Raw genomic sequence first — 25707 nt, forward strand, 5'->3', positions numbered from 1 at the left:
GTGCATATAACTGTTGGCATTGTGTCAGCGTACTCCAAACAACAGATTTTCTCTTTCCAGTGTTGTATCGTGAGGCATTTTTCATGTGGAGAACGTGAAGGTCTCTATTAGATCCTGATAAAAATCAGTGCGATCCAACACTCAAAGGCACTTTGGCAGTAGTTGTTTAAAGAGGGGGGAGAAGTAGTGATTCACACTCTCCATTTAAGTTTTCCCAGAATTAAAACAGGCAATTTTCTGATCATAGCCCTGCGTTCATTGTTGTTGAGGAAAAATGCAATCTTTTCCTGCTATAGCTTCAATCCCATGTGGAGAACATACCACAACTTGATTACTGAGCAAATGCAACCTATATCCCTGTATATTTATTGTATCTTAACTGAGTCTGGCCATGTTTTATTGATGGCGCTATAATGGAGTTCCGCTCTCTCTCCTGGAGCTGATATTAAAGAGCCTTGGGCTGGTAGGAAAGCTGGGGGCTATCAGGAGTGTCTGAGAGCAGAGAGCAGGGCTCTGGGGAGTCTGCACACATCCCACCGTACTGCACTAATAGGGAGCACTCGCTTGCTCGCTTTCTCTCACCTTCTCTCTCTCTCTCATCTCTTTTTCAGAGAAGAGAAGCTGTGTTTTTTTTTCCCTCCACTTTCTTCTCTCTGTCTCTCTCGCCATCTCTGTGCTTTCATAATTCCCCGTGGAGCAGGCGGTCAGCTAAGAGCTCCTGTCTGTGCTCTGCATGCCTTTCAGATATGTGTCAGTGGGGTTGCGGGTGTGTGAGTGGGTGTATGTCTGTGCCCAAGTGTACATGCTTTCAGTTAATCTTAAATTAGATAGAAAGTAGTGCTGCCAAGAGTGGATGTAATTGTGTGATTGTTTGTTAGTCTGTGCTTTATAGCCTCTTCTTATGGACTGCACTTCAGTGATGCCTAACCTTTTCTTTGTTCTTCTAGATAGCTCGATCCCCCCTCGGTTAGAAATTGAAGTGGCAGGCAAGCCGTGCTCTTGAGACACTTGAAGCTCTGCCAAACGGGTGCAGGGTGTTTGTGTTTGTGTTTTGGGTGCAGCGAGGATGTACTCCACTGCTTAGCAATGACCTGCCATATCTGGATTAAATATTATTTGCATTTGTTTTAACCTGATTTGAATACCAGATGGCTGGCTGGTAGGATGGTACAAGATGTGCCAGAAAGTTTAGACAGTCATAACATACCTGAAAGTTAATTTGGTGTACCTCTCTGTAATTAACAACTTATCTGACACTATTTGAAGGGCCATGATGGTGTAAACCTTACCCATCTGGCCCAATTTACAACTTATATTTGCTCTGTTACCTACTTACGGTGCAATTTAATGTCATATATTTACCTATGCTCTCTCTCGCTCTCTCTCTCCCTCTCCCTCTCTCTCTCCCTCTCTCTTTATCTCTCCCTCTCTCAGGTGGCTCGATGGCCCGAAGAGGAAGAGGAAGAACAGTCAATGTTCGGTGAAGAGTATGACTGGTGAGTTCGGACGCACAGTGTTTTGTTGGAGGTAAAGTCTCAGAAGCACATCTCTGAAGTTGGGGCTGAGAGCAAAACTTCCCTTAATCTTCCCTGAAGTAGCGGGGGAAATTGTTCAGTAGATCAGAAACAAGTCTCCTGCTTGGAAAATACATGCTCTCTAAACGCAGTCCGCCGCTCATGTCGAAAACGTCTTTCCCGGCATGATACATTAAAAATCTTTCAGAAGGAGAACACTGTTGCTGTCACTCTCGCAGCAGTGAATGCATGCAGCTGTGCGCGCGACGCCAATGCCAGCGGGACACAACTGACTGCCACCTTGTTTACGCTTAATATTTGTCGCCAGAAAAGAGAAAAAGTAAAACAACGTTTGCATCTGTCATTGATAAACGAAAGCCTTCTGCTTTGCTTGCTTTCTCGTCCGATGCCGTGCTCCATCTGACTGACAGCTCCAAATCCCTTCTGTTGAAAGAGGTGAATAAAGAAAGAGGGAGAGAGGCAGAGTGGGAGGAACACTCACTAAAAAAAGGATGGTTGATATGGCATCCGCTCAGAAACTTAAAAACATGCATTCATATGCATTTGTCAGAGAGCCAATTATCGGACTGGCCAATCAGGAGGCACCGGAAGTCCCCTTTTGCCGCAGGCTATGCGTCTGCCTGCCCGGCTTCGCACCATATGCTACCTGCTATGGTCCATTTGAACTGGGAAAGAATGACAATATGTCTGTCTGAGGGGCAGTCAGCGGCATGGCTGTCTGAGGTGGAATTACATCAACCATAACGATGTCAGCATTTGCCCATGGGAGAGAGGACACACAACCAAACTTGCTTTTGCAGATGGAGCTGCTTTGTCTGCCTCCAGAGCCTTTGAGGACAGCTAATGACCGTCCTGATTCACACCTCTGATGCACACTTAGGCTTGTATCACAGTATTTAACTGTCTGTAACTTATCTCCTTAGAACAAGGCAAGACTTTTATAGTGGAAGTGAAGTCTTCAACTGTTAAATCTCAACTAAATTTGCTGGTATAATATCTGGTATTAATATCTGGTATAATAAAAAATCAATCCAGCACCCCGGGGCACGTTGACATTGCTTTGTGCTGATTTAGGATTAATTACATGAGACTACTCTCAATATATCAGTGCAATTTTCCAATTTTTCTTAAGTGTTGATATTGGTCAGTGTTATGACCCAGTGAGTGGAGCACAGACAGCCCAACAATGAATCATTGTGAAACAGTCAGGAAACACATTCATTCAAAGGAACCATAATTTGGTGAAAGGGCACAGGCTCTTGCTCAAAGTAAAATAATCATGTAATTTTTTGGTATTTTTGGCATTTTTGAGAAGGGCCAGACCCGCCAGTACATTACGTGGTTTGCAGCACCACCACTGACATGCACATGTGAGAATTAGGGATACCACTGTTTAAAATGTTTTAGGGAAAGCCAGCGTGCTTCACTTGGCTAAGCTGCACTCACAGTGATGTGACAGAGTCTTCACAGCTACGCCTCTCATTGGCACATACGCCACACTTTTTTTTGGTTTTGTTTTGTTTGTTTGTTCATTTTGCAATTTTTGAGGATGCCGGAATGATAGAGTGACTACACTAATTGCTGGTTACAGAAAAAAAAAAATATATAATGCATTCAGTACTGCTGAGAGCTGACAATGTTGTTAAACTAACCTTAAACAAAAACCACATAAATCAGAGACTTCACTTATGACTCTCATGATCCAGAATTTTAATTGAAAGCAGAATTTGTGTAATGATGAGTGAAAGTTCATTTTCAGGCATTTGTTCAATATTTGGAGCTTTGATATGGCAAAAGATGTCCAGTTATTTTATTCTGAATGATATGCGCTGTTGGATTTGATTGAACTGAGGGCAAATGAATCCCAGCTCTGACACAGACATATTAACATAGTGTGGTAGTTGGCAGACGTGGCTGATCTATTTCTGTGTCGCTCGGGGGGGAGGGGCGTCCGTCCCAACAGTGGTGGACGGACTACTACACTAGAGTTTGTATCTCACAGCTGTTGTTTCAAGCCCGGTCTCTGTGTTTAGTTTGGGTCCTGTTACCTAACGCTCCAAGAGTTTGCAGTCTCCAATTTAGGGTCGCCCTGGGCTCCAGTCCACTGAAGACATACCAGCACTCGTGTCATGTAAGGACACCGGAGAGAAATCCTGTGACACTTTTGGGAACCGAACCCGCCGCTCATGAAATATTACCTCGATGCACACATTCTGATCAAGTGAGCTCTTATGTTTTGAGCCCCGCGAGGACCAAATATTTATCTTCACAAAGGCACACTCGGAAAAGCTGCTTCCTTCGTCTGAGTCCACGGCCTGGTAGTTTGGTTGAGCTATTGCAGGGCCTGTCATGGGAGGGGCAGCAGCGAGAGCCGGAGAGCTGCAGTCGTATTGATTTTGGGCTCAGCTTCCAAACCCTGCCTCAACTGACTGGCATGGGATCCGGCTATTACTGCCTGGCCTGCCAGCCCACTGGAGCTGACGTCTTTCCTATATGATCTTCCTCTGTTGTTGTTGTCATTATCTTTCCTTTGCCCCCCCCTCTTCCTCCGCCCCTCTTCCTTCCTTTTGCTGTCCCTTCCTCAGCCTCCTCTCCTTTTCTCCTCTTCTCTCTTTCTCTGTCTAATTTTGTTTTTTTTTGCGCTGCTCTCTGTACTCGTTCCTCCTCCTCTTCTATTTTATAGCTTTCCTCCATCCCCTCATCCCTCATCTGTGATTTCACTGTCAGCTTTCTTCTCCTTAGCCCCCTCTTTTTCATGTCAAATTCTTCCTTTTACCTCTCCCCTTTCTCCTTCTTTCCCGTCTCCTCATCTGTCCTTTCTCCTTCTCCTCCTCTTCCCTCTTCTCTCCTTCTCCTCTCTCTCATGCCCTTCTCCTCCTCGTCCCTCTCATCCACCCTCCTCCTGCTCCTCTTTCTTCTTTCCCTCCTCCATCTGTAGCAAAGCCAAAGGGCAGAGCCTGATTGACACTGCAGGGCACAACTCTTGTGGGGACTTGGCACACACACACACACACTCATGCACAAGCACACACACACAAACACATACACTAGTGTGTATGTCGGCAGGCTGAGACAAAGAAGCCAATGCTGTGCAGCCTGTACACAGTGCAGAGATCTGCCCTTGGCTGTGTGTGTGCATGTGTGTTTGGACACTGGTGCATTTACACACACATTTGTGTATTTTTGTGTGATGTGCAGTGTACCATCTCCTCCCCCTCCCAGTTTCCCAGCTATATATCATATTAAATGGCTGGCAATCTGCTATTTCCTGTGTCTCTGCGCTCACTCCCTCAGTCTCCTGCTCTTCCAGGCTGTATGGAAAAAGAACAAACTGTCCTATTCGTGAGTTAAAGGGAAAGGAAGACTTGGCAGAAAGGAGGCAGACCAGGGAGAGAAAAAAAAAAAAAAATCCCATCAGATGTGCTGGCAATGTATTTCATGTAACATTTATGCCTATAAAGCAAACCGAATTGAATTGAACTGAACTGAGCTGAACTGAACTGAGCTGAACTGAGAGAAGGGGGATAAAGCAGTCTTTTGTTTAAAGAGCCTCTCTTTGCAAGGGGATCTGATGGAAGCCCTTTAAACGGTGCAATATAGCGAAGAATAAAGTGGCGCTATCGTTGCCTCATTTTATCATTCTCCGTCCCATTTTCTCTCTCCCACCCGCCTCTTAGTGATCATCATGATCACGCCTCGGTATATGCTGCAACAATAGAGTTGTAGCAGGGTTAAAGGTACCAGTGTGAGGAGAGGTAGTGTGTAGCCTGGTAGCAACATTTCAAGCGCGGGACATAAAGAACATTTTATTATGCCTCCACACTGACAAATAGAGACAGACACATTCACTCAGATGCATGCATGCACTCAGACAAGGGCAGTCATGCACACACACACACACACACACACTGCTTTTGTATAGATAACCCACACCATTAGGGCCTTTGACAACAACAAGCCGTTCTGACTGCCATGTGATTAGACCCTCCAGACAGAAAACAGATCACAGGACGGATTCATTTATTTATTTACTGCCTGTTTTATGTCTGTTTGTGTGCGATTGTCCTGACTGCGTGCGCCGCCGCCGCGATATCTGAGTCGCAATCTCCACTTTGAGAACGTCCACCGACCGCGTTATCCATTTATCTGTTTAGTGGCAAAGGAAATACATTACGGACAGAACGCTTAGTGTCATGTGTTTACGTTCCTGGGAGAGACGAAGACATGAGGAGAAAGAGAACTGGCAGGTAATGAAAAATGCATTATCTCATTCTTCCTAATTTCTCTCTCTCTCTCTCTCTTTCTCCCTCTCTTTCTCTCTCTTTCTCGCTTTCAGGGTACGTTCCCAGTTATCTGGAGAAGGATGAGCCATGTGTGGTGTGTGGGGACAAGGCCACAGGCTACCACTACCGCTGCATCACCTGTGAGGGCTGCAAGGTGAGGAAACGCACACACACACACACACACACACACACACCCATGTGGCAGTGTGACAGCAGCCTATTTTAATGTCAGTCTGCCATGTCAGCTCTAAGCTCTGCATCATCTGTCTTCCTCTCTGTCAGACTGACACCCTCCCTCTGTTCTGCAAGCTCACATCTCGTTGCCTCCGTGCCCCTCCGCCCATTTGTCTCTCTTTATCTCTCTGTCCCGCTCTTCGGCTGCTGCCGGCCCTCCTCCCCCCCCCCCCTGCAGTGAAATCAGGGCGGAGGGCTATGAGTCCCTCTCCTTCCGCTCACTTGTTCATCTGTTTGTTCATCCATCACATAACAAGATAGATTCCAATCAGACGCGGCTGATTGGATTTTGATGAATCAGTGGGGGAAATAAAGTGCCTCACCATTTCATTACATTATCCAAATCGCACTGATTAGCCCGCACATATCTGAGACGCTGCTCATCAAGTTTTGATAAAACTCGGTGGCATTTTCAGAATTACACTGATTGGCCTGAGGAGGTGATGTTTTTGTCCACCACAGTCAAAGATTTGGGAAGGGACTATGGATTGGGCTTCATTCATCCATTCATTCACGCATGATTCCTGAGCCTCTGCAGGTTTTTTTTGGATGAAACTTAAGGAGTGATGGATTTCGCTACCCAAGGTCCAGCATTTTGAATAAAAACGTGATTGGCCCAGCACAGCTCCACCATCAGGCCAACAGGCTTCTAACCATCACGTGCAGCATCTCAGACACTCCTGGATCACATTTGATAAACCTTCAGGGAATGATGTCTTTTTCCAATGATATCCAGCATCCGCAACATGGAACTGCGCCACCAACCGGGCAAAGAGGCCCCGAGACACTGCACCTCGCACACACACACACTGCAAAAACTCAAAATCTTACCAAGATTATTTGTCTTATTTCAAGTCAAAAATGTCTTATTTCTAGTCAAAATATCTCATTACACTTAAAATAAGACATGATCACCTCAAAAGTAACTTGTTTTTAGACAACTGTCTCTTGTTTCAAGTGAAAATTTGCTTGAAACAAGTGAAAATTTGCTTGTTTCATTGGCAAAATTTGTTTCTTGTTTCTAGCTAATTTTCACTTATTTCAAGTGAATTTTCACTTTTTCCACTGGCAAATTTTGCCAATGAAACAAGCAAATTTTCACTTGTATCAAGTGAATTTTCACTTGAAACAAGTGGAAATGATCTATAAACAAGTTACTTCTGAGGTAGTCACGTCTTATTTTAAGTGTAATGAGATATTTTGACTAGAAATAAGACATTTTGACTTGAAATAAGACAAATAATCTTGGTAAGATTTTGCGTTTTTGCAGTGCAAAGAAAATGTCCACTGTTGACTTGTTATTGCCGCTACTGCCTCATTTGCAGGGGCCACGTAGTTTAAGCTCTTACATGAGCACCTGCACCCTTAAACTTCCACACTTGAAGGAAAAGCACACACACACACACACACACACACACAAAGGCACATACAGCACATACAAACCCAAGCACACGCCTTCTTTTACAGAGAAGACGCGCGCATACATACAGAGAGAGCGCCGCATTCACTAACACATGCCAGCACACAAACAGCCTCTGGCTTGATAGCAACTCATGCATACACCAAGTTAGAGATTTTACTTCCAGATGAGTTTTTTATCAGGCGGAGGAAGCGGCGGCGGGGGGTTAAAACGCCTCTTCATCTGTCTGTCACTTGCTATTCTTCATACTGTGACAGGAACCAATGAACTGTGCCCGACTCAAGTTTTTATCGCTTATTCTCGCTCTTGTTTATCTCCATCTCCCTCCCTAATATTTTCATTCCATTCTCTCTGTCTCACTCTTGCCTTCTGCCCTTTCACCCTCTTTTTTTCCTTCTCCGTCTGTCTGTTTTATCCATCCGTTCCTCCCCGCCGTCTCTCGGTCTCCAGGGTTTCTTCCGTCGAACCATTCAGAAGAACCTCCACCCCTCTTACTCCTGTAAGTATGATGGCTGCTGCATCATCGACAAGATCACCCGCAACCAGTGTCAGCTCTGCCGCTTCAAGAAGTGCATCGCCGTGGGCATGGCCATGGACTGTGAGTGACTGGTGCACGCACACACACACACACTTATACACATACACACACACTTATACACATACACATGCAAATGCCCAGGAGCTCATGCACCAGCAGAAAGAAGAAAAATCTTGGAAAGAGGGAACATACACTGAGACACCTTGACACCAGAGGTACCGATCACATGAAGTGCCATTTATGCTGCTCTTTAAGCTCGGGGACAGCATTCGAAAGATGTCAGTGATCAATTTTAAATGCATATAAATTGTGTATTATAATTTGGAAATTCTCAAACCCGAACTTAGAATGAGATGCACAGTTTGGGGATGTCTTTAAATTAAACACAAACTTACTCCATACCTCTGTGTGTGTGTGTGTGTCTCTCTCTCTCTCTCTCAAATTCAAATTCAAATTCAAATTTGCTTTATTGGCATGCATGTTTGAGAAATAAAACACAGTTGCCAAAGCATCAATCAATAAAATAAACAAAAGCAAAACAAATACATTCCATAGGTTCAAAATTCATAAATTCTTTACAGTGTAAACAAAACATATTGAAAAGGAAATGAACACATAGGCCACAGATGATATTAAAAAAAAAAAAAACAATATTACTAATAATGATTTATACATGTTGATACATATGAAATGTGACTATATTTTGTTATTATGGAAACATCATATAGTCAAGGAATTCTAATTAACACGTTCTCTAATTTCATGGCATAGTCTCTCTCTCTCTCTCTCTTTCTTTTTCCTCCCTCCCTTTCTTCTCTCACCTTCTCTTCTCTTTCTCCTCCTCCACCTCCCTCTAGTGGTGCTGGACGACTCAAAGCGGGTGGCCAAGCGGCGCCTCATCGAGGAGAACCGCGAGCGGCGTCGGAAGGAGGAGATGGTGAAGACGCTGCAGAACCGTCCCGAGCCCACCGGCTCCGAGTGGGAGCTGATCCGCCTGGTGACCGAGGCCCACCGGCACACCAACGCCCAGGGCTCCCACTGGAAACAGAAGCGCAAGTTCCTGGTGGGTGGCGCACACGTGTACGGAAATTTCTAAATACGCCACCGACGCATATTAGGAACCTCCCTCACAGGCTGATTCCAAAAGAGGCTCAGCGGGGAGCCATTACAGGAAAGATATCTTTAATTTTATCCTCTTACATCCATTTTATATTTGATCTGACGCGATACAGTGTAACAAGATTTGATTCAATCAGCGTAATGAAGGAACACAAATGCTATTAGCAGTGTAGATAACCGAGGCGCCTCGGAAAAGTTGCTGCATTTTCTGACCATTTGCATATTCAGCTGTGGCACATTAAGTGCTGTTTTGGTGAGAGAAGACACATGCAAATTGGCATAGCGATTTGCAAAATATTATTTAAATCTTAACCGGGCAAGATGAGTAAGAACACATTCTTATTTACAGTGAGTGCCAGGGTGAGTCATTGCAGGGGAGGGTTTCACACATGCAGTCACACACTAGGAATTATCCAGTGCTCCCGAATCCTTGTGCTTTTTGCCTCCTCAGTGCTGGTTGTAAACAGAGAGGAAATGTCACTTATTAATTTCTCCCACCCACGTTTTATGATCCGATTCCGCATGCCAATTATAAGCTTGATTCACTCCTTATTTGGCTGCTGCTCTTAGATAGCACTGGGACATACTAATAATTCCAGGTACACACATTCATATGTATGCTCGTACAAACATGCATACTCACATCAAGGGGGAGGATTTAATTTCTTTGCAGAGACGGAAGGCCTGGACTCTTCCCTCTCACATGACGGTCTCGCTTCTTTACTCTTTTTCCCTCGCAGTTTGTCTCTTTCTGCGCTGGTTGCTCTCTCTCTCTGTCTCACTCTGTCCCCCTGTCTCCTTTTTTCAGTCTTTCTCAGGTTTTTCTCTCTAGTATTCCAGGCCTTTATTTGACCTAATCCTTCTGGGCTCTTAACTGTCCCTAATTCCCTTGCTAGCTTTCCTTCGCTCCCCTACTCTCCAATTTCTCTTTAATCTCTTTCCTGTCTTGATTTCTTTGTTTCCCCCCCCTCTCTCTCTCTCTCTCTTTCTATCCTCCTTTTCCCTCTCGATGTCCCTCAATGTCTCCCTGTACTTTCCCCTGCATTTTGCCTGTCTGTTTTCTGTGAGCCCCCTCCTTATCTTACTGTAGGCGAATCCTCAATCATGTGCACTCAGCTCCAAGCTGGCAGGGTATTGGCAGTCAGTCAGTCTCTCTCTCTCTCTCACTCTCTTCTCTGATGCCCTGGTGCTCAGGTTTATCCTAGATAGCCTTGTCAGGGTGCCCATGGCTGGTGTCAGTCCACACACACCCACACACACACAAACACAGAGAGACACTGACCACATATTTTGGCCCAGGATTATCCAAGCTGCTTACCCAGTTTTAGCTGGGTACTCATTCACTCTTTCACAGGACAAATATACCATGAGCCCACGACCAAATCAAGAGGTTTATTAAAAATTGTTGTCACAGGAACAGGTGAGGTATAACTGGGCATGATATGGGGGGAGATGGGTAGCTTAGTCTGTAGGGGGGTGAAGACACCCATAGAGTATGGCAGGTGTTGTTGAGCAAGTTGCTAGGCAACAGTAGTGAAATGACTGGGTGTGATGGGAAAGGAGCCATATGGGGATCGTGTGGGGAGGTGTGAAGCTTCAAGTGGAGCAGCAGAATTGTAAGGATTTCATGAAAGAGAGGAGATTGAAAACTTGGAAGCCTTGGTGTGTGTGTGTGTGTGTGTGTGTGTGTGTGTGTGTGTGTCTGTTTTGCCCTGACACTTTCAGAGAAAGTGTGTTTTTGTTTTAGACCTTTGGTATGAGGGCATTTTTGTGAAGTGGGGTCATTTTTTCCCGGTCCTCACTTTGCCAATGATTAGGTCCTTGGTTTAAGGTTAGGGTTAGAATGAGGGTTAAGTTTAGGTTAGGATAAGGCCTGTAGTGCTCAAGATTAAAGTCACGCAGTCAGTGGAAAGCCCTGGAGGTGTAGTAAGACATGCCGTGCCTGCATGTGTACTTTCCTTGGACAAAACATAATTATATTCATCCACCCACTCAACACTGCCAGAAGGAGAAGATTGGAATGAATGGCCTTTTGCACATTTTTAACCTTTAAATTAGATGTACAGTTCCACGGTTAACCCCTTGAACTTTGGATCCCCCTTAAACTTCCCTAAAGTAGGTCCAAAGTTAGAAAAACACTTTTTCCTAATGCCTCCACCCCGGCGGCAGCCATGGCCAGAGGCATTTTGTTTTCAGGTCGTCTGTCCATACGTCTGTCCAATCCATTCTCATGAGCCCAATATCTCAGGAACACCGTAAGGGAATTTCGTTAAATTTGGCACAAACATCCACTTGGACTCAAAGGATGAACTCATTCTATTGTGGTGGGCAAAGGTCAAAGTCACTGTGACCCCACAAAACATGCGGCCATAACTCAAGAATTCATATACTAATTTTTTACAAAGTTTCACACAAATGTCTCATAAGATAAAATGATGAAGTGATAACATTTTATATCCAGAAGGTCCAAGGTCATCTTTACTGTGATATCATAATGTTCTGCAAAAACACTTTTCTGCTCATTATTCAACGGCATAATTCATCATTTTCAGTTCACTTCCTTTCCTTGGATGACACCCAGGACGGGGGGCTCCTGTTTGTCTGGGAGTTTAAAATTCTAACTATGACAAATAAAGTTCAAAAGTTTTAAATTTCTTCAAAGTCTTCACTGCAGAAATGATATGAATCTGGTCCGACGTGGATGTAAACTGCAAGTTGACCGGTTGGTGGAGGCATACAACTGTGAGACAGTATTTTACAATGTTACGTGACAGTGGCATATGTTAATTCTGTATTGATTAGTTGCAATGCTTTATTGAAGCTGAATCACACTTAAACTGAATCCTCTAACTCTCAAAACCCAAGATGCCCTTGTTTGACGGCTGCACCGAAAATAAATAGATGCATGATTTTATGCTCCTTTTCCTGTAATTCATCAGGATATATGTGGTGTCTTTGGAAACCTTGGGATCCCCACCAGAATTTAAAATAGAGTTCTGTGGGTTTGAACAAAGCTCAGCTGCACAGCATGCATTTGTAATGATAAACCCACCAACCGGACCGGCAGACTGCAACGTTGCAGTCTGCCGAGCAACTCACCTCAGAGCACGTTTAGTTAAAAGGGATGCACTCGAGTAAATCCTGGGCCAAGTTCAGCATTGATAGGGCTAAGGAGTGTTCGGAGAGCTCGCCGGTCTTATCCGCGTGTGTGTTTGCTCGCACATAGCTGTACTCACCTGCCACCCCCACGCCGGTGCACCCGTGTGGGGCTGAGGGATGTGAATGTGAGTACAGTGCGAGGCTTCAGAGCATGTTGGTCTTGGCACGCCTCGGCATCACACCGCCAGCAGTGAGTGGACGCAGATGTGTTTTTAGGTGTGTTAGGTGCACTCAATCTGTCACTCTCCCGTGGCACGGGCGGCCTCCGAGGCTTTAGATAGACAGGGCATGGAGACAGACATATCCGAGGCATTATTCGTTTTCTGCTCCTCACTCCCCTGCTTCCTCTCTCCAGGATCTACCTCGGGAGATAGGGAATGCAGTGTGGCAGATTGTCAATACATGGATCCAGAGAACGCACAGATGTAGATATCCGTGAGCAAACATTTACAGGCATGCCCAGCCTCTTCCCTCTCACTTGCTCTAACACACAGACTCACTTGTTTCATCGCTTGCACAAAGGAAAAAAAACATTACCGATTTTATTCTTTTTTCCCTTCCTATAAAGGCAGAAATAGAGAGAGTCATTCTTTACGGCATCCTATTCACCCACAGTCAATTTGCTTGTTTAAACGCTAGACGTGTCCTAACCATTATGGGGAGTGTTGAGCACAGACAGCCCAAACCCACTGGACCAGAGCAAAGCTGCGACTTCTAACAGCCAGTACAGCAGCCGTGTCTACTCAAGCAGTGCCAAAAGAAACTAAGTGCTCGTGTGTATCACATGACACATCAACTTAATTCGAACTCAGGAGCCAAACAGATCTTTAATATCCTATAAAGTCTTTAATATACACTTAGTATTCATTTTATTAGGTATATCCAACTTTTACTGGGCGGGACTCCCTTTTGAATTCCCCGAGGCATGGATTCAATAAGGTGCTGGAAATGTTCTATAGGAGTCTTGGTCCAAGCCGACTCGATTGCATCACGCCGTTCCTGCAGATTTTTCCAGTGGCACCACTCATACTGCAAAGATCCCCACTCTGCCTAATCCTGAAGGTGCTCCACTGGGTCTGGGATCTGTGCAGGTCGTTTCAGTCAAAGCGGTCATGTTCCTGGAGCCGTCCTGAGGCGACACATGCCTCCTGACAAGGCCAAAGGAAGGAAAAAAGGATAAACAGCGGTCATAAATGGCGCACCTGGGCCGCAGCGATATGTAGGTCCACCGTGGAATTCATTTGGAACCGACGGCTTAATGTTTCAGAAACGCTGAAACCAGCATGTCTTGCCCCAGCAATCATATCACGTTCAGTTGTTTAATTCATGCGCCTCACCCATTATATTAACATCAAACAGCAACTGAACCTCTAGATCCTGTCTGCTGGCAGGATATACTTATGCTTTATTTATATGACTCCTCTGCGTCAGGACGATTGATTCAGGGCCATAGCCATGCTTACTCAATGCAATCCAGTGATAATGGGTTTTCCTGAATGTGTATGTGTGTGTGTGTGTGTGTGTCTGTATTCCTGACTTTATGCAGTATCCCCGTTTGTCCTTTTGTATGTATGTCTTTATGCCTATAGGTGCATTTTGTCCTTATGTTTGCCTGTGTGTGTGTGTGTGTGTCTCTCTCTGTGTGTGTGTGTGTGTCTGCGTCTGTGTGTGTGTCTGCGTCTGTGTGTGTGTTGGATAGCTAACTCTGGTCTGAGTTATGGTTACACAGTGTTCTCTCTCACCACCCTGTGGTCAAGGGATCTGGAAACAGCTTTTATGGGAGGAGAAAGCTGCAGCTAGTTCCTACAGCTGTGTGTGTGTGGATGTGCCTGTGTGGATTTGCATGTGCATTTGTGTGTATGCGTGCACATGTGTGTGCATATGTGTGCATCTGTACAGTTTATGTCCATATTTGTGTGTGTGTTCTCAGCAGGCCAGCTAATACCGACCACATTTGCAAAGACATCAACCATCGCTCCACCAGTAAATATGTCACATTACTGCACATACACAGCCATGTCAGCGTAAGACATGGAAAAATCATCCATGCACTGATATTTACCAATGCACAGGATGTGATGTAACTCTCCTTTGTGCTATTTAGGGTGAGCGGCAACGTAGAAACCTGGCTTGAATATATGTTAGAGGAAAAGGAGGGGTGGATGAGAGCAATTATGTCATTGGGGTTATCAAACGGGCACGTCCCATCACAGATGTTTCATTCAATGTGGCCCACATCTGGCATACCAGATCCCCCTATCCCCCTCCCTGCTTCCCAATCCAGTAATTTGCTATTGGTCTCGAGAACATTAGGCAAAAGGGACAGCTTACTCTGCTGGCTCGAAATGTCCCACTCAGCCGTTCTGAAAGCGAGGTTTCTGTCCCAAAAATCTGTCATCAGAGGTGAGTAACACTGTGATTCAGGACGCAGCAGACTGCTCATGCTCGAGCCCAGTGTTAGTCTTTCAAAACTCTATATCTTTGAACTGCTGCAGCTATGAGGAGAAGTATTCAGTCAATGATAATGTGATATTTTATTTTGTTTTCATCGCCTAGCCCCAAACCAGAGGTTGAAATTTATTTCATATGGATTGGCAGCAGCACGGAATTCCAGTGGGAAGGGAGTTTTTGTTTTAAGAGTGAATTGTGATGGCCAGAAATCTCAGCACCTGGCAAAATAATCATCGAGTCATTAGTATTGATTAACAGCACTGTGATCCGCCACTGATGGTTACTCTGTGTTTCATCTTCATTGGTACCTACAATTTGTAGACATACTAAACAGTAAGAATGGTAAAATTTAAAAATTAGGGTTTGAAAGTGAAACAATTCGAACTAACTTTGTCTAGCATGTTTCTTTACGAAGTTTGAATGGAGATATCCACCTACAGGAAGGGCAACACAGAGGGCAGATACATAGATAGAGATAGAGAAAGAGTGAGAGAGTGAGGGAGGGAGGGTTTTTTTTATTCTGCATTTGTGAAAATTGCCAGACAGTGGTTAAGAAGATGCTCTTTTCCATGTGCTTAGATGAATGAAATCTGGAACCATTTAGGAAAACAATGCTTTTTTTCCCCCTCTCATTATAAAGCCAGTCAACACCGCATAGCCTCAATGCAAGTGAAAATCCTCTGACATTGCAATATTCTCACAATCATCGATTTCACATCAGCTTATAATTATGCTTTCATTATAAATACTGGGCCGTATAACAATGACAGTAATAGTTCAGTTACTAGTAAATATTTGGAATTAAACGTAGTGATCATTGCATAACATTTACCCTCGTGCCTGTCAGATATTCTGCTCTATTTGGCTAGTGTTCAGCGCTGCCCCTGGTGGTCAAAAGACTGCACTGCACTCTTTTTTTTTCGATCTCACAGCCATCAATGGCAGTGGTTTGGCTCTCTCTCCTTACAGGCTTGGGTTAGAATCTAATAAAACAGGAACCAAAAGTAATGTTTCTAGCACAACGATCCGTTTAGCTGAGCCTTATAAGAACTTGCACGGACCCCCTTTCCCCTCCTCTGGCCCCCGTGGAACAAACTTTCCAGAATAATCCATTTGATAAAAGGTCAGCAGTTGAATCGGACCACATGAGTGATGAGGATACAGTTAAGCAATTGATGAGCGTTCCAGGAAAATCGCATTAGTCCATAAGAAAGCACACACATGAGGTATGCATACTAGACACACACACACACACACACACACACACAGAACTCTTATTTCTGACTGATTAATTGAATAATTGGTCTTTAGGAAATGCATTCTTGACAGGTGCTTACAGTTTTGGAATGATCCAACACCCTTTGCTTGCATCGAAAGTTATATTAGTATAGAATAGTAGTAGTATCTCGTCTTTTTGCCAAGTTTGATTTTGGCGTGTTTGTAAAGTCTACATGTTGTTTGAATGAATCATTTCGATTGACTGACACGGGGGTAAGACTCTCTCTGCTGTATCAGCCCACCCTCACACATCTGTTTGATTTACACATTGATTTATTCACTTTGTACCTACTTATACTGTGAGAGGACCATGGGAAATTGCTGTAGGAGTGCACCGCGCTGCCTTGATATACTTTTAAGGGCTAGTTTGGGTTACAAGTGTTTTGAGTCTAAACTGGTGTGAAGTTTAATATTTTGATATGGGATACAGACTCTGTGTTCCTTCCTATCGTCCACATCTTGAACCTCTCACAGGCGTGACACACAGCTGAACTCGTGCTTGGTTTGTCTTGCGGTTTGTTTCTAAGCTACTCCACTTGAGAATGTGGCATGCGTACAGCAGCTCTGAACCTCAGCTGCTCTCCCTCTCCAGGAGCTATTCTCTCAACATCGAAATAATAAAAAAAAATGTGTCTGGGCTCCAACAATGAAACCAATGCTTTATTTTGGACCTTGCATGATAATAGATGTAGTCCATCACAGCTGTTATTATGATTATTCAAATTTTCCGTAATTGCTCAGCTCCCTGGTACACAGCCGAGAATTGGTTCAGCTTGCACTGATGTGCTCCATCCATCTCGCAGCAGTTTATGAATATATCATGACTCCATATGTGAGGTGATTATTCCTATATTTCTATCTCATCCCGATTATTGTTGAAGCCCGATCTGAATAAATTGACTCGAGCCGTGATACATGCTTTATATGCTGTGGCATGAAACAATATTTTTCACCATCTCGGTCTTGACTTTCCCGAATCAAGCATATGTACTGTGTTACTGACCCGCATTTCCCCCGTAAATGAGCGCTATCTGTCTTGTGACATTCCTCGGCTTCTCTCACAGAGCACAGCGCAGTGCGTCTGTCGGCATTATGTGGGGAACTTTTTTCAAAGTGTCTCACAAGACATCTGAGGACATTGCAGGAGGGAGTGGATTGGGTACAAAACAGCTAATGAGGGTGCTGTTGTCTCCAATGTACTTTACTATAAACACATATCACTCCTCTCCACTCATCTCATCCACTCTCAGATCATCTTACTTTACTCATCTTTTTTTTACTGTGAAGTCTCCAGACTTAATTGTTCTCTCCTGTGCTCCAGTTTGGGCCAGTGTCCACCAGGCACTACACTGCAAAAAGTCAAAATCTTACCAAGATTATTTGTCTTATTTCAAGTAAAAATGTCTTATTTCTAGTCAAAATGTCTCATTACACTTAAAATAAGACATGATCAGCTCAGAAATAACTTGTCTTTAGACAATTTTCACTTGTTTCAAGTGAAAATCTACTTGAAACAAGTGAAAATTAGCTTCAAACAGGAAACAAATTTTGCCAATGGAACAAGCAAATTTTTACTTGTGACACAAGTGAACAAGTAAAAATTTGCTTGTTCCATTGGCAAAATTTGTTTCCTGTTTGAAGCTAATTTTCACTTGTTTCAAGTAGATTTTCACTTGAAACAAGTTGTAACAAGTGAAAATTGTAATTTCAAGTAATTTCTGAGCTGATCATGTCTTATTTAAAGTGTAATGAGATATTTTGACTAGAAATAAGACATTTTTACGTGAAATAAGACAAATAATCTTGGTAAGATTTTGACTTTTTGCAGTGTAGTTTCAGTGTTGTTTCCAGTGGCTTTGGAGCGCTTGTTACCACCTCGGCACACCAGCGTCTTTTTTTTCCTCTTTTTTTTCCGAATGCCTTGATATTTTTGTGTGGCCATCCATGAACACACACACTTGGTTTTAAAGTCGATCTCAGATGATCCGATCACAAGCGGACAGCGCTAAGTACAGGTGTGAACGGGGTGCAGCGTGTCTTGGAGACGTGCTGTGATCTGATCACTCAAACCAGAGATCAACATGGCGATGGCCCTCGGAGGGGCACATCGGGCCACGTCGTATTTGTATTGTGAACACTAATGTGTCCTGATGCATCCCTGGCAGCATCGGAAGACCACCTAGTCACTTTGTGGAAGGAGGGAGTGTTTGATAGAGTTGGCTTTTGGCATGGAATTCAGATTTGAATTAAACTGTCAGTGAGTAATACTTTGTTTCAACAGGAACTATGTTAAATCCATAAAATAAGAGTCCATTTAATGGGGGTGTTTAAACCGAATTAAGGTAAGGCGAGCACAGGAGGAGGTGGAGTTAACCCTTAAGAACATCTTTGTACAATTCATCTTCCAGTTCCATCCCCAGCTCTTTTTCCCAACCAGACTTGGTGTGAAAGTGATTTACAGTTTAGGAGGATAAAATTAAATAGCAGAGGATAGAAGTGAGACCAAGTTTATCAGGGAGTGAAAAAAATCCTATCAATAAGGGAGCTCCGTGGCAACAGAAATGTGTACGTATGAAGCTGAATACTTGGAAATATCTGAACAGACTGCACCTGGGTCAAGAAAAAATCTGTAGCTGTAAGCACCTAGCTGTAAAATCATCACCGGGGACAAACTTGCACTCAAAAAATGGATTAGAAAAAGATGCGATGCCTTTCACTTTCCACATGCTATAGGCAGAATCAAAAGCTGATGGTGGAATTAAATGATTATTATAGATAGGGCGATGTAAAGAGCCAGACCACAACTTTAAAATAGTCCCGAAATTGTTTCCATATTTTCACTGATGACAATACAACTGGATCTGATATGTCTTTGCTCAGATGTGCACAGAAGCACTGAGGGAGGATGAGAGACACGATTGTGCCTCAATTAAGTGACAGTTGTCAGTGGGGGAGGTCTACCACGAATGAATGTGCTGAGTATTTGCTGCCCAATCATAATACATCATATTAGGTTGAGCGAAACCCTCAGCTTGCTTGTTGAAGAATTGCTTTTTGTACTTTGGGAGGCTTGCCTGTCCAAATAAAAGGTGAAATAACCTTGTCTGCACATTAAAAAGAGGCGAATTCCCCCATTTGTTCAATTTATCCTTAATCTGGTCAATCGGTCTCGCAAAATTACAAATGTGAAGGGACCTCGGCGAGTGACTGATGTCCAAGGGGAGATGCGGAGGAATACTTTTGAATGCCAGAACGAACGGAAACACTGGAAATGCAGGGGAGCCAATAAAGACATAGTACAACAGCGAACTGGAGCACGCACCGCACATCTGCCACACATCTGCCTCCTGCATAGCTGCAACTGGAATCACAAATCTAATCGCAAGTGGTCGCATTGGAGTCGCAGGATAACGCCAGGTGTAAACAGCGATCTGTCTGGGCCTGTTCGCTTGCGATCGCATCACCTGAGATGGATGTTGTTTTAACGTCTGAACAGGGTCTGAAAATAACGGCTGCTCAGTGCCTCTAAACATTTTTTTCAGGCCGTTGTTGTGCTCTTTATTCTCTTCTTTATTCCAGCAAAGTGTGTATACTGTATTTTCTGGTTTAGACAGATGGCTCTCGCTAGTCCTCTGCTCTTTTCTGCTCCGCGACGCTGCTCCCTGCTCTTTCCAGCCCCGCTGTAACCGACCCACATTCATTTTCCCTGTGTAGCCAGAAGAAATCGGCCAGTCCCCGGTCGCTCCCACGTCAGACGGAGACAAGGTGGACCTGGAGGCCTTCAGCGAGTTCACCAAGATCATCACCCCCGCCATCACCCGTGTCGTCGACTTTGCCAAAAAACTGCCCATGTTCTCGGAGGTTAGTGCCAGTTAATTATGCGTGAGCCTGTGTGTGAGCTTGTTTGTCTGTGTGTGTGTGTGTGTGTGTGTGTATGACAGATGGAGGGGTGGGGGAGTAGTGAGATGTCCACTTAAGGAGCAGAGGGAGGATGTCAGGGTCTGACAGAGAGGAAGACAGATGATCGGCTGCAGAGCTGACCCAGCAGGCTTACTGTACACTAAAAGTACAGGAGCTGTCATGCTGTGCACATGTGTGTATGTCTATACATGTGTGTGTGTGTCAATTTCAAGTTAATGCATGAGCTTCAGATCAATAAGTTTTGCAAAATCAGCTGTTCTGCACAGATTTTTTGGGGTAAGGTGCAAGAGCTTCCTTCCAGAGATTTTTTTATTTTTTTTTTTGTCCTGCAGAAAAACTCTAATATTTTAATTAAAAAATCTTTAACAGTGCCTAAAGGAATGTCAGACACCTCCGTTTTCCCAAATCATTGCCTTTTATCTGCAAAGCGTTCAAAGCACAGGTCATCAGTTTTTAGTATCGCCACGGGCCTCGCGGTGTTTGTCAATTGTCTCTTCATCCCTCCGCAAACAGACCCAGGAGCGAGCTCTGTTGCTCGTGATAATCAGAGATGCACTCTTTGGCTGATTATGTGTTTCTCTATTCAGCATTGTGCATCTGTTTGCCCTGCCGTAATTAGCAACTGGTAATCATGTGTCTTGTCTCTGCCGCTCGTAATGAGACTTTGTTTGATTGGATAATTATCAGGGTGTTGAATTATTGTCTAGTGTGACTGCTGCACGGAAGTATGAGTATGTGTGAATGTGTGTGTGTGTGTGAGAGAGAGAGAGAGAGAGAGAGAGAGAAGGAGGGAGGGTGTGTGTGTAGAAATGTAATATATTACTTGCAATGGGACTACAGTAATCAGAGTCCATTTTATTAACTAATCTATTACATGTACTTAGAAATACATAGTAGTTAAATTAATTACATCACTATAGTTTTGAAAGTATAGGTGATGACTTCTTTCATTACTCAGGTCTTTTAAGCAAAAAGGCATTATGGAAATAACGCAATTTAAATAAGTGTGTACATAATAAATAAATAAATATTTTATGTAACTGGATTTCCTATGAATTTTGAAGGCACAGTAATTTAAAAATAACAGAAAATAATCTGATTATTTTATTGAAGTTGAGTTTTCCAGAGACTACAATGTGAAACGGGTAGTTAGCACTGTTTATTGTGCTATTTCTTATTTAGATTATGGTGCATTATACTTTGAAAGGAATGTGTTTGTATGTGGCGTGTCCCTGCCACTGTGGCGGCAAATTACAGATAAACACGCGCAGAAACAAAGCCTGTTCTCTTCCAGAGAATAAAAATGAATCATCTCTACCTCTCCCACAAATTGATTTTGTGCAGCAATAAATGCATTATGAGCATTCAGTCTAAGTACGCCCTCAAGGTACAAATTTACAAGACGAGCCATGCCCTTAAATGTTTATGAAAATGCTCACCAGTAAATAGCAGGGAAATAAATAACACGCTTATACATTAAGGTGAGATTCAATTCACCACACCGGAGTCTGTAGATTTAATCAAATGAGTCTCAACTCAGAGATTCCAATATCCATGTAAATCAGGCTGTATTAGTCATTATGTACGTTCATGAAAAGAAAAAAAAAATCTCTTCCTCTTTTAAACCCGTCTTTCTGTTTCCTCCCTCACATCCCTTCTTGTCTGTCTCTCCTTATTTCACCCACATGGCCACACCTGCTCCCCTCCTCCTCCTGTTTCATTCCTTCCTGAATCTTATTCCCGTGCTTCTGTCCATCCCTTTTTTTCTTTACCCATCTTACCCTTCCTCCTTTCCTTCCTGTCTCCCTCCTGTCCCTTGTTTTAATCGCTGTAACCTTCCCATTCTCTTCCTCCTCCGTGCAAAGATCATTCTGCCGCATTAACAGCCTCCACATGATTAATATATGTGTTAATATATTAAAGTTACATTCACCAAGATTGCAATACAGACCATGTAGAATCAGACATGATGCAATTACGGTGGAGATGGACGTAATTTGCCAGGCCGGCAGACTTGTGAAATAAGAACCGTGCAAAGTCGCCTCTAAATTACATCCATATTCAACATAATTGCATCGTGGTTAATTCTACATGATCCGCATTCCAGTCTTAAAGAAGACAGCTAAGTGTTTAATTGCAAAGTGCCGTTTGCAAAAAAAAAAAAAAAATGTTGCCAGATGGTTTTTGCTCTTTTTGCTCGAAAACCACAAACAATTTTATCATTTTGTCAAAGTAGGTGTCAAATTCTTCAACTGCTGTTTTTTTTTTTGTCTTTCTTTAATTATGTTTGCATCTGCCCCCCCCCACGGACGCACCCAGCTGCCTTGTGAAGATCAGATCATCCTGTTGAAGGGCTGCTGCATGGAGATCATGTCGCTGCGAGCGGCCGTGCGCTACGACCCCGAAAGCGAGACGCTGACGCTGAGCGGGGAGATGGCGGTGAAGCGGGAGCAGCTGAAGAACGGCGGGCTGGGCGTGGTGTCCGACGCCATCTTCGATCTGGGCAAGAGCCTGGCGCAGTTCAACCTGGATGACACCGAGGTGGCGCTGCTGCAGGCCGTGCTGCTTATGAGCTCAGGTCTGTTTTAGCATAGGAACTCAACCCTTGCTTAGTGGTCCACTCCTCTTTGTGAAATATAAAGTGACTGCTTTCGATATCAGCACTGTTATGTTGCATGTGTTGTGAGGGAGGTGTGACATCCCTTACCGTTGGTAGCTTGTCATATTGGCAGGCGAGCAAAGTGAGCTTATTCTGTAGTAACACTTTTTGCAAATGCGACTGCGGATAAAATCATAAGCGGGATGTCTTGAATTTAAATGTAAATTGTCACTATTTTTCCCCACCAGAGATACACTTTCATCCATGGTCATTACCCTTGTTTCATAATATGTTGTAGCTGTTGAATGAAAATGTAATTATGACCTGAAAGTAAAGGTTTACAGGGTAGAGAGAGGCAAATCTAAGCCACTTATCCTAAGTATAGCTAAAAAAAAAAAAAAATCTTTCCTCCTTTGCTTTGTTCCTCATCTGCCCTGTTTCCCTTAGACGTTCACCAGGGAGCGTTTTATCTAAGATCATGTCACATAATATACTTAGGATTTTGAAGCAATAGGATGGAAACGAGGCGAGGGTGTGTCCTTAAGAACAACCTTGGCCTCGTGCAAGAGAAGCAGCATAATAATTCTCCTCTCAAGCTGCTTTCTCCTCGCCTCCTCTCTTTCATGTGATTTGAAAAAAGCATTACCTCTGAATCCTCGGCCCGAGACACATTTCTGCTGTTAACATGCGATTTGTTAAGGAGTTAAGCTTGCAAACACGTGTCTGCCCCACAGGGTTTGTCAAAACGAAATTACTTTTCATTCCTTTCTTCTAGTGTCATAGTTCACCGGGGAGGGCACGGGACAGGGCAGTGAAAGGAGCGGGGTTTAGGCTATAGGCAGGACAGGGCAGGGTAAGAAATCAGATAGTGATGTCAGTTATTGATGCCCACAGTCGTTTCAGGGAGTGCATTCCACACCGATGCCGTCACAGGCTCTCTCTGCTTCTCATGAATTCTGCTCGGTATTTTCCACGAATCTCGAAGGTCAAAAGCGTTGATGTTGCCAAAATCAAGACCAGTGCAAACAGCAGACAGTTATAGGCCAGTTTGGTGCCACATGTAGTTTGTAGATGTTGAAATCACGCGTAATGGTTCAAAAGACACAAATCAATTTTATACGCACGCCACAGAGCAGACGTCACAGTCAACAACAGTTTGAAATGCACATACAAGCCGCAAACTGTTGTAGCCATTAATTCTGTTTTCATTCATAGGTATATTCATATGGAAGCTGACAAAGTGTAAATTATTGGAAAGGATGGCACAGGGGCCGGCAAATGCCTCTGCAGAGTTAATGGAAGCCCTCTATCCCGTCAGGGTGTAGCCTCATATATTTTCCTAACAGTTTCCTCATCAGTGGGAGTTTGTGTGGCCTTGAGATGTCTGCTCTACAGCCTAACTTGTCTGTGTGCTTTTAGGTATTGTCGCTGTCTCAGACACACACAATATGGCGTCTAGACTATTGAGTCAGTCTGTCAAGTTATCATATAATCGTTTCACAGAAAATATGCCGAGCTAAGTCTCTACTGTTTTGCTGTGTCATATAAACACTGATGATTTGCCTGTTACAGTTATGACAGTGTAGGTGACCCTCTCTGAACTGTATATGATGGGCGGACATCATCATCCATGTTGGTTTCATAATTGTAAAACTCTTAATAATGTTTTAGTTTTGTGTTTTCTTTGCGATGCACTGCAAAAAGTCAAAATCTTACCAAGATTATTTGTCTTATTTCAAGTAAAAATGTCTTATTTCTAGTCAAAATATCTCATTACACTTAAAATAAGACATGATCAGCTCAGAAATAACTTGTCTTTAGACAATTTTTTTTATTTTATTTTTTTTACTTGTGACACAAGTGAACAAGTGAAAATTTGTTTCTTGTTTCAAGTAAATTTCCACTTAAAACAAGTGAAAATTGTCAAAGACAAGTTACTTCTTAAGTGTAATGAGATATTTTGACTAGAAATAAGACATTTTTACTTGAAATAAGACAAATAATCTTGGTAAGATTTGGACTTTTGCAGTGTGATGGTTTGTTATGCATTTGTGCCTGATTGATTCACGCCAGCCTTCTCCTTTCCTTCTTCCCCGTTTCCTACATTCCTCCGTTATCTTTCCCTTCACTCTTGCCTCCCACTGTCTGCCTCCCTTTTTCCCCGCCCTCCTCTCTTCGTCTGCCACTTCCTCTCCCCTCCGCAGACCGCTCCGGCCTGACGTGCGTGGACAAGATCGAGAAGTGCCAGGAGACCTACCTGCTGGCGTTTGAGCACTACATCAACTACCGCAAGCACAACATTCCCCACTTCTGGCCCAAGCTCCTGATGAAGGTGACGGACTTGCGGATGATCGGGGCGTGCCACGCCAGCCGCTTCCTCCACATGAAGGTGGAGTGTCCCAACGAACTCTTCCCGCCGCTCTTCCTGGAGGTCTTCGAGGACCAGGAGGTGTGAAACACGGTTCTCTCCGCGCTGAAGAGGAAGAGGAAGCCGGGGGCAAATTGGGAGACGAGAACGGCCATCGTTTTTCTTCGGGGGAAGGATGGAGGGAGAGTCTTCTCGGCAGGACTTGGCGTTTCTCCGCAGTGACATTTAACGTGGTTTTAAAAAAAAAAAAAGAGGAAACAACAACAACAGCAACACACCAGCAACAGGAGAGTCAAGCAAACTGAGGATTTTGTTGATTTCGAACACCCTCCTCCTCCACCTCTTTATCCTCCTTTTCCTTGCCTGCAATTTAAAAACTGTGTGGGGGCCCTTCTGTCTGAGCATGATGTCTTATTTAGTGAGAGTTGTAGCCATTTGCCAAGACATACATAGATACACACGCAGCATACACATAGACGCACACACACACACACACACATATGCACATACACACAGCCACAACCACCTCAGTTCCTCAGTGTGGCACCCTTTTTGCGGGGGGCCGGTTTTCTCTCTCGGGTTCTTTGTAGTGCCACCACCAGATGTGATGGTGGTCGAAGCTCACAGATTTACACCTGTTTTAGAAATCCCTGTTACCAGCTGCCAGGCTGGCCAGCACCTCTCAGTGTTAATATCTCGATTAGTGTTCAGCCGTAATTCCGAAAACATGGTCACCAGTGAACGATGCTCCTCACAGACATCCAGGCACGCAGGATCAGCAGCACTGCACATGTTAAGTTTG

General features: G+C 43.9%; 1 protein-coding gene across 1 annotated transcript in view; it reads left to right on the plus strand.

Annotated features, from left to right (window-relative positions):
- LOC115377475 (thyroid hormone receptor alpha) overlaps window positions 1–25163 on the plus strand; it is a 94327-nt gene extending 69164 nt beyond the window's left edge. Inside the window, exons 4-10 of the mRNA XM_030077233.1 lie at window positions 1435–1496; window positions 5872–5972; window positions 7923–8070; window positions 8868–9073; window positions 19732–19878; window positions 22258–22516; window positions 24742–25163. Of these exons, the coding sequence (XP_029933093.1) occupies window positions 1435–1496; window positions 5872–5972; window positions 7923–8070; window positions 8868–9073; window positions 19732–19878; window positions 22258–22516; window positions 24742–24992 (1174 nt within the window). The 3' untranslated portion in view covers window positions 24993–25163. The remainder of the gene's footprint in view (window positions 1–1434; window positions 1497–5871; window positions 5973–7922; window positions 8071–8867; window positions 9074–19731; window positions 19879–22257; window positions 22517–24741) is intronic.
- Window positions 25164–25707: the final 544 nt, after the last annotated feature.

The sequence above is a fragment of the Myripristis murdjan genome, chromosome 19, assembly GCF_902150065.1.
Source record: "Myripristis murdjan chromosome 19, fMyrMur1.1, whole genome shotgun sequence".
Taxonomy (NCBI): domain Eukaryota; kingdom Metazoa; phylum Chordata; class Actinopteri; order Holocentriformes; family Holocentridae; genus Myripristis; species Myripristis murdjan.